Below are 9,309 nucleotides of genomic sequence, written 5' to 3' on the forward strand. Positions count from 1 at the left end.
ATAGTTAAATATTACTAGTGGCAACAACATGTTTTTCAGCTAGCTGTTTAGGTTCTTTCCGCAATTCTTACCTGTTTTCAGTCACAGTTGGTTGACATGACTGGTTTAGTCAACCCCTCTTGCTACCTAACACATCAAACTTCTTCTACATTATAGTATTTTCAATTTTATTTGTTGTACTATCTGTAAAAGCATATAGGTGGTTTCTTCCATTGTAGAGAAACAAACAGTACTTCAGGAAAGCATTTAGAACTTGCGAAAATTGCAACTAAGGAAGCTTTTTAATTTTAGTTCTGGCATACGATAGATGGCATGTGAGCAGTATTTGTTTTGGGTGTGCTGTCACTCATGCTATTGCTATAAATATCGTTACACCTTGAATCAAAATTCAAGAGGGCCTACTTTGGAGCAACTAGGACAAAACAGTATTGCAGGAACCAAGATATATTGGCAGAAAGAAAAAAGCAAAACAACCTGAGCAACCTTATATGTTACATGTTCACATATACATCATTACATCTCATACTCGTAGGCTTATCTGCTAATTCTTTATGAGTCTACAAGCACATATAAACATCTAGAGAGACTATGTAAAAAGGTGGTAAAATGATAAGCCTAAATTCCAAAAATGCAAGCCAAAGGCTACTATACAATTCAAACTAGGAATTCAGGTAGCATCAGGAAATCTCTTTCAGGAGCTCTTCATCAAGTAGGAATTCTGACCAACTGGGCAATGGACTACTGACGCCATTGTAGTTTGAGATGCAGATGGAATTACACATGTTTGAAACGGCCATGTCAGTGAGTGGTGGAAGGGAGTTTTCAGAGAGAAACAGCCTTTTCTGGCTACTGTTCTGTCCCTCACAGCTATGCTGCTCAACGTTGGTAATTGAATTCGGGTCGATGTTGCCAATTGTGTGACCAACGGTAATGCTAGGCATTTGGTTCTGATGCTTCTGCCCTGCTAAGTCTATGCCACAAATACCCTCAAGTACACTTGGTGAAAGCGTCTGTTGAGGGCTGATCTGCTCCAGGTCTGTAGTTAGAGTGTTGAGGCTGCTGCTGGTAGTGGGGCTGGTGGCTATGTACGCTGCAAATTGAAGCAGTGAGTGCATGTACTGGAGGTTAGCAGCCTGGACTGCTTCGGTCTGCAGCCTGGCAGTGTGATCCCATGGTTGATGCTCGACGAACTGGCGAAGGTTGGCAAGTGCGATGAGCTGCGGGAGAACAGCAAAGAAGTCTGTTCTCGGACGGTGGGTCATGGGATCGATCCCCATCTTGATGAGCTTCTTTCTGAGGTGAGTGTTCCAGAAGTTCTTTATCTCATTGTCTGTCCGTCCAGGGAGATGCTTGGCAATAGCTGACCACCTGGTTTGGTCACATGTTAGACTTAGACATCACATAGCTCATGTGAGATTTGTGCAATGGAAAGTACGTGCAATTAGTACTTGTTGCCGAGGATGGTATGTAGTTGTAGGATGGTTTGTTCTTCCTCCTGGGAGAACTTCCCTCTCTTGATGTCTGGCTTCAGGTAGTTGGTCCATCTTAGCCGGCAGCTCTTGCCACACCGGTTCAAGCCTGCAACACAAATATAGTGGACAGCATTCTTGAAAAAGTAAATGTGCATGAGGCAGAGAAACAGAGGAGGAGATGTATGAGTACCAGCAAGTTGAGGCAGCGCCCTCCAGCTTCCATGGCCATGCTTCATGAGCTTCTCGTCTTCTTCAGTAGTCCAGGGCCCCTTCTTCAGGCCATTCTCACCACTAGAAGGTGGCCTCCCCATTGATGGATAAGAACAGGATAGGTCGATGCCGGCAGGATGGGGAAGACGATCTGCCTCCCCTTCACCGCTTCACGCCTTTTCCTGTCTTTCCCGATTGCTGCTCACCTGAACATACCTTCCTATATATAATGGCTTGCTGACCCCTGTCTCCTAGAGGAACAGCACCATGCTAGGCCTAATTATCAAAATGAAATAGACTGATATGCCCTTAGCATTTTTGAGTTCACTTTCTGATAGATAGCTTGTTGCTGGTGCATGCAGTTGCATGTGCATGGTCCTGAGCTAGGGTCCTGTCTCTGTCCATACTATAAAATGTGTGTAGCACTTAGTTCTGTTGACTTGAGTAAGCTGAGCATTTGGGCAATCACCATGACCTCAATGTGATGGCTACATAAATCTCACCTGCTTCTGTTTCCCTACTTTTGTCCTGCGTTCCTAGTTGTTTTATGCGTGTAATTTTGTGCTTGGTTCTGTTAGATATAGATATTAAACAAGTGTTTCACGAGATAGTTTGCTTTTGAATGTCACCAAATTGAATAATTAGTGGTCTAGATCTTTTTATTTTCATCGGACGCTGTACGGTTTCATGGAATGGAAGGTAACCGGATGATAGAGCTTTACCTCAGTATGCTTTGACTAGAAATATTGCATTTGTTGTACTTGTATGCTTACGCTGTATTTCCTTACTGAAATTGCAGAGGATAGGGAGCACATAAAGGTGTATGACACTCTGAACGAAACAAGTGAAGGATCTATGTTCAAGGCACAGATTCAAGAAACTTCGTGGCTGCTAGCTACTAATCTGGCATGGCTGCCTATAATGCTGAATAATGCATTCAGGTTATTCAGTAAAGGTATATATATTAGAGTAACAGCAGTGCATATAATTGGACAAACAGCTGAACAAGGTTACCTGGACAACACCAAATTCTGAAAAATGGTGAAGACCAGATCATGTCACATGTTCATTCTGAGTTCCAACAAGTGCGCGGAAATAAAAGAACTCCGTCAGCCTTGAACTTGAGTTTAAACAAATGGGAGCTTGATCGGCTCCAGGAGACAAAATGAGGGCAGTGGAAAAGCCGCGTAATATGAGAATTCACTTTCTTGTGCCTTATGCCTAACTACCAACTCCAGGTATTGTTTTTGTCTGGTTTCACTTAGCATGCGGTATCTATCATTCCACGTGCTTTGCCAGGTGTGGATTCAGATTTTACATTTCTGAAATCCATCCATGCACGCAACGGAGAAGATAGCAGCCAAGGCATTCTCGTCACCTTGTCAGTCTTGCTGATGTCCCGTTCCTTGGGTCTATAAACAAATGGAGAATCAAGTATGCTGTATGCCCACCACTGGAGAGAAGCATAATGCTTAAGGCCGCCAATGTTTAACACATATTTACCGAGAAATATAGGCCACCACAAGTCATCGTGTGTTCAAATGCTTTCTGGTCATATATTCATGTTGTTTGTTTTCTGATAATCCTTGACTCCTGGACTAAATCATTTTCCTGACTAGATTCTTATTTGTAGTCTAGTCCTTTCTAAAACTTTTACAGATTGGTACAAAGCTTAAAGACAAACTGTGCCTGTAAACTTTATACTTCATTATGAACTTAGGACTGCTCTGGTACGAGGTTCATATTCAAGACAAATTGAAGGCTTCAGTTAAAGTTACTGTCTGGTTTCCTTAGTCCAATTTGTTCTCTGTGTGTACTTGCAGAGTTAGATCATTATTTTCTGTTCAGGTTTCATGTTTTTAATAGCGAATCCCACTGTTGTAGTCAAAGTTGATTGCTTCTGTCGTCCTCGATGATCACATTAGTCATTATATTAAACAATCCTGCGTTCTTTATTAAGGCACTCCTTGCTAGTTCACTTTTGGTGTAGCTGTGTTTGTACCATCACTATGACCACCTTTTTCCTTGGGGTGAATTACAGAAGGACATTGTTGTTTTTCCCTTGTCAGTGTGTAATAACAATGTGAACTAACATGTGGAACAGTCAAGCCGCAAAGGCAAATCGTGCCTATCGTCTCAGAGCACATTCGAAGGTAAATTCCACCCTTCTTAAAAGCTTGTACTAGAAGATAAATATTCTACAAATTCATGCGTTAGCGCTCCACCAGTTGAACCTCTCACCAGCTAGTTTTCTCTTCTAGGTTCCATTGCTGATACAGAATCTGCCAAGATCTGTCCTGATGTCTTCTTCCTAACAAATATAAAAACCAAGTGAATAGTACTCGCTTTTCTTTCGATATACATTTTGCCGTACTGTTCTGTGTAAGGCGCTGTCTTCTGATTTCAGGGACCTTACACCCCAGAAGAACAGGTGTCCTACTGATGTGTTTGTGTACCAAAGCCAGGATCTTATCCATTTCCGAGTTTACCATGTGTGACTGCAAATGACGGTACGGGGTCAAAAGACAGGGTTAGATGATTGGCACAGGAATATGACATATTTAATGATATAATACCAGGAAAATTATTGTATACTTTAGCGTGATTATGCTTGGTACCATTTGACTGAATTGTTCCGGGGGTACATCTTTCATTGCATCATTATACGGTCAAACATCATATATGTTGTAGGGCAGGTGCGTGAATGTGCAATTTAGCTATATCCTACTGACAAGGCCTAAGAGTCGCAAGTATATATATTATGGTGGAGAAGGCCTGTGCCTGAATATTCAAGATCAGCACAAAATGATGGCAGCAATGACACCAGCCTTTGACATGTGTGCAGGAGAACAGAAGTTAGTACAGGCAAGTGGGCAGCAGTAGCACCTGGAGGCTGGAGGAATCCATTTTAGGTACTATCTGCTTCCAATGAGAAACGTCATACGACTTTGTGGCTCTTTGCAGTCCAGGAGATGCAACCTCCGTCAACCTATCTCCTTTGTTAAATCTCCTTTGTAGCTTGTAAACTCCGAAAAAATGTTTGAATAAATGAACTAGCCAAAAAATAAAATCTTCCCAAATACAAGCGTTTTTTTTGGCTTGCGATCAATAATAGTGGAGAGACTCTTCTAGCATCAAGGTTGGCTACAACCAGCTTGACACAGGAAGGATGGACGATCATATCTAACAAAACCAATAAAAGGCCATCGCAGTCCTAGTCATGATGTCTTAGAGGAGTTCAGAAAAAAAACAAGGTCAGGCCTTCCCAAACTTTCAGCACCAATACATGCAACACATTGTTCCAATCAAGATCAAAGGATGAGACAAGTATTTGGCTCATAAACAGTAAAAAAGAAAGCAAACTTCCATTAAAAAAACATTTGTTTGACCACTTCCAGACTTGTGAAGCATATATATCTGTTAAAAAACCTCAACTGGTTCCTATAAAATGAACCTAAGATGCAAGTTGTGGCAGCCAGAGAAAGATCATATTCTACCACTACAACTCACAACACCACATTGCTTGAGAATTAAAAAGCTATAATATGAAACACAGCCACAAGCCAACATTCACACCACATTACTTGGGAATTATAAAGCTAATATCAAACACAGCCACAAGCCAACATCCACATATCATCATAGGACCAAAAGAAACCTCTCAAATTATGCATGCTTGTAGAGTAGATTAAACTGGACATCACAAGTAGGTGGATGGAAATAAGGATGGGGCATCATCATAGGCAAAATTTACAAGTGTCGCTAGTTCCCAACGATAAGTCCAAATATGACTACTACTACTCTACTAGGATAATAAGTGAAGTTCATATTTTGAACTTCAACTGACACCCTAAAAGCTGAATATAGTTCAGTCTCCATTTGCGAACTCATTGCCCAGTTGCTTCATGTAGATTGGATACACTAAAGCACCTGAAAAACATATGGTAAATGGGAAACAAAGGTTAGCCAATATTGGTAGTATGTATGATGGGAACTACGAAAGTGGAAAGAAACAAGAGTGCTTGTTAGAAGAACTAGGAGTGGTGGTGATCATTTGCAAATGTTAAGCAAGCACCTGAACATTGTATAGACAGATACTAACTAGTAACCTAAAGACTTCTCCTCAGACATGACAAATTCATGGTCACATATCAAGACTCTCAAGTCAATAAAACTAGAATATAGAAACGATTTAGTTCAACAGATGTTGTTCTATCATACTTTTATACTCCCAAAGCAACAAGGTGTTTCTTAGGACTAGTACTGTTTCTGTAATCAGCTAAGAGTGTGCCTTCCTTACAGAAATGTGAAAACAAATTTTACACACAGAAAACAGAACTACATGCAAAGATAGAGCACACGGTCCAAATGCCTATATCGGGCAAGGCTGAGACAAACTGAATCTTGCATGGATTCAGTTAACAGAAATGGAAAAACTGTCCAGCTGTTCTTTTTTCAAGTTCACAACTAACTGCAACGCAGGACATATTTAAGGTGGACTATATTGTATTAAAATATAACTTTGGCAATTATTCCAGACACACAGCAAACATATGCTTGCTAATGAACTTTTCAAATACTGAACTCAATGATTCAACCAAAGCTGACAACTATACGTACCTGCACTCAGTGCACATCTGAATCTCACGCCTTCAATTTCTTGGAGGCCTTCAATTTCTTGGAGTAGGAACTTTGCCTGATGATATAAACCTGCATCATTTATATCACAGAGGCTGCACTGTTAGCAGCGACACACACACACACATGATTGTTTCCAGCTGTCAGTACTTTTATGAATCCTTCCTATTCATGGACAACCAAAGGAATAGGCTACGAGGAAACATTTATTTACAAGTACCATTCAATCTGCTTAATATGAATAATTCCATAGGAATGTTTGCATCAACAAACAGGTCCAATCTTTCATTCTGTTTAAAAATTTAGACGGTCTTTGCAAGTTATTGCCTGTAAATGGAACAGTGGCTATGCTCAACAATTTGATTCTACAACATAGAGAAGCTTATTTTGCCATGTACTCAACCAACTTCACATCACTAAGATAAGATGTTTTTTAAGCACAAGACAGACACATTTGGAACATAACTACATGTGCATAAATCATGTGAAATGGCACATCCATTCTCACCGGATAGAACGTTTCCTGCATATACTCTGCTCCAGAGAAGAAAAACAAGGAGATGCAGAAGGCAGCAGAATCTGACCTTAAATGTGGTGCGGTGAATGAGCTCGAAGACGAGGCAGTCCCCGTCGACCAGCTCGTGATCGATGGAGAACTTCCTCCAGCCGGCGCTGAGGCCCCTCTTGAGCGCGAGGTAGAGCGATTCAAATTCTTCATCCACCTCGTCCACCAGAGTGAGGAACTCGTCACGCTTGGGGAGGTACTTCCGGCAGAAGTCCGTGGGCAGCCCCTGCGCCAAATCGAACACCGCACTGTTAATTACCAGCAGCAGGCCGTGGGTTTGAAACGAGGAGAGGAGTGAACTACATGGTTGGTGGATGCTTAATTACCAGCCAGAATCCGCCGGAGACGTGGGACTGCGTCATGGGCTTGACGAAGGTGGGGTAGTCGGAGCCGAGCTTCTCCTGCAGCTCCTCGCCCTTGCTGGTGGCGTACTCCCTGGCCTCGTCGGACGCGTAAACCCGGTTGGCGAGGTCCTTCCGCGTGCTGGTCGTCCTCCTCCCCCTGGTCTTCTTCCTGTCGTCCAGGACTGAGTACACCTCCTGCGCGCAAGATGCAGGATTGGGTCGGTCACAGTAGAATGCGGGAACGGAAGATCTGGAAAGATTGTTAGCGGATATGGCGACGAGGTAGAGGTAGGACCTCGTAGGACCTCGCAAAAAAAAAAGAGGTAGGACCTCGTAGCGGTAGTTTGGTTTGTCCGGGTTGTTTGCGTTGCGGTCGGACCGGCGGACCACCACCGGCGCGTCGTCGCCGTCCTCGCGCGGCGCCCTCTTCCGCTTCATGGACTTGGCCTGCGAGACACGGCGACCGGAACGAGCCGAGTCAGGTAAAACAAACAAGAGGAAATCGAGTCGGCGGGGGAAGGATGGGGATCTGACCGGCGATGGCTTGGGGATGGCGTCCTTGACGGCGGCGGAGAGGTGGTGCAGGCGCAGCTCGTCCATCTTGCGCTGGTTGGCCTCCATGATGCGGCGGCGCTGCTCCTCGTAGGCGCTGGCTCCGGTCATCTCGTCGCTGATTGTTCCTTCTCTCTCTCCTGGATTTCTCTCTGGGTGTTGAGGGGAGAATGGGGAGAATGTGGCGAGTGGGGAAAGCTGCGGCGGCGGCGGCGGCCAATAAATCGGGGTGGTGGGCGGGAAGGGGAGGTGGCTGCAAGGACCCGGTCCATGGACCGGCTGCCTCTGGACCGGCTGCACGACGGGTGTGGTGCATGGACCGGGTTCTTGGGGTGCTCCAGGCCAAGGGCCGCGAGATTCAAACGTTCGAAATCGCTTGCCCTTTTTTCAGAGAGGGGCACACGTGATCTACCGTGGGGCCCACAAGGCAGTGAGGCAGAAGGTGGGAATTCCTGTGTGGTGGTGATTTGTTGGTTTGATCATTTACGCTTTATTTACGGGCGAGCGAGTTTGGAAGGAGTTCGTAGTAATTGGAGAAAGAAATCATGCAAGTTTGGCAATTCATTTATTTTGATTAATTAGCACAAGGCGAAGATTGGATTGTTTTTCGTTAATTACGGAACGGGAATCGAGCGGTGACGTTTTATACCGTTGCGCCGTGTGTCCTGTCGCCTCCCGATCAAACGTGCAGCGCGATCGTGCGGCTTCCACTAGTGCGTCCTGTCGCCTGGCTATACGGCCACTACGTGGGGAGCGATGTTTTGGAACATGGGAGCATATGCTCCCTATATTTTGAAATGCATCTTACACATATTTTAAATTTAAAAAAATTGAAACAAAAAATTTGCACGTACATCTTCATGTGCTACGCGCTCACAAAGTCGTTTCATAAAAAATGAACTTATCATGTGACGTGTGTAAAAAAGACAAAATTCAGTGCTGAAAACAATGCTTTTCACAGGATAAGTTTTCTCTTTTTTACATAGGCCACAAAAAATATTATTTTTTCGTGAAACTTGACCCATACACATATATTATGGAGATGAACATGTAGAATTTTTTGTCAAAATTTTTCCACACTTTGAAATATGTTTTGTTGGTAGAGGGAGCATACGCACCCGGGAGCCGAATTGAATTTCCGCACTACGTGCTGCGTATTTTCCGTGATTTAGACTATCTTCAACAGTCACGCTAATTTTTACCGCTGTAAAAAGCACTTTCTCTGTTTTGCGCATGAGGCCATATTCACCTCCACATCGCATGTTTGAGATGCTCTTATAATTTAGTTGAAGAAAACTACTCCCTCCATCATCAAATAGTGGATGTTTAGGCTCAATTTTTTTTTAGAAACCCAGTACAAAACGCGGACAATCATATACACGCGCATACAATCACTCATATGAACACACATACGCACAACCTTCGGAAGTTGAGCCAGCGGATCGAATCTTGAAATTCCTACCCGGAGAGGGGAGATCGTCACCATCGTCACCGCTATCGAGCTGGACTTCATCAGGATCATCATCAC

The 9,309-nt window shown here is 43.6% G+C and overlaps 2 protein-coding genes across 2 annotated transcripts; both read right to left on the reverse strand.

Annotated features, from left to right (window-relative positions):
• Nucleotides 1-677: 677 nt before the first annotated feature.
• LOC124674176 (transcription factor MYB93-like) lies at nucleotides 678-1,783 on the reverse strand. The gene is made up of 3 exons (XM_047210217.1): nucleotides 1,663-1,783; nucleotides 1,449-1,578; nucleotides 678-1,368 (listed from the first exon to the last, which is right to left on the reverse strand). The coding sequence occupies exons 1-3, from the start codon at nucleotides 1,781-1,783 to the stop codon at nucleotides 678-680; spliced, it is 942 nt and encodes a 313-aa protein (XP_047066173.1).
• A 4,543-nt stretch (nucleotides 1,784-6,326) lies between these two features.
• LOC124708732 (B3 domain-containing protein Os06g0194400-like) lies at nucleotides 6,327-7,892 on the reverse strand. The gene is made up of 5 exons (XM_047240407.1): nucleotides 7,764-7,892; nucleotides 7,560-7,676; nucleotides 7,212-7,424; nucleotides 6,905-7,111; nucleotides 6,327-6,392 (listed from the first exon to the last, which is right to left on the reverse strand). Exons 1-5 carry the CDS (start codon nucleotides 7,890-7,892, stop codon nucleotides 6,327-6,329), a joined length of 732 nt encoding a protein of 243 aa, XP_047096363.1.
• Between the last annotated feature and the right edge of the window lie 1,417 nt (nucleotides 7,893-9,309).

Source organism: Lolium rigidum, chromosome 1 (genome assembly GCF_022539505.1).
Source record: "Lolium rigidum isolate FL_2022 chromosome 1, APGP_CSIRO_Lrig_0.1, whole genome shotgun sequence".
Taxonomy (NCBI): domain Eukaryota; kingdom Viridiplantae; phylum Streptophyta; class Magnoliopsida; order Poales; family Poaceae; genus Lolium; species Lolium rigidum.

Excerpts from the sequence above, each read along its gene's own strand:
- LOC124708732 (XM_047240407.1), bottom strand. The coding sequence starts at position 7,892 with ATGACCGGAGCCAGCGCCTACGAGGAGCAGCGCCGCCGCATCATGGAG. Across the intron at positions 7,425-7,559 it reads AACCAAACTACCGCTACGAG|GAGGTGTACTCAGTCCTGGA; the intron begins GTCCTACCTCTT and ends TCTTGCGCGCAG. Across the intron at positions 6,393-6,904 it reads TTCACCGCACCACATTTAAG|GTTTATATCATCAGGCAAAG; the intron begins GTCAGATTCTGC and ends TAAATGATGCAG.
- LOC124674176 (XM_047210217.1), bottom strand. The coding sequence starts at position 1,783 with ATGGGGAGGCCACCTTCTAGTGGTGAGAATGGCCTGAAGAAGGGGCCC. Across the intron at positions 1,579-1,662 it reads GGCGCTGCCTCAACTTGCTG|GCTTGAACCGGTGTGGCAAG; the intron begins GTACTCATACAT and ends TTTGTGTTGCAG. Across the intron at positions 1,369-1,448 it reads CATACCATCCTCGGCAACAA|GTGGTCAGCTATTGCCAAGC; the intron begins GTACTAATTGCA and ends TGACCAAACCAG.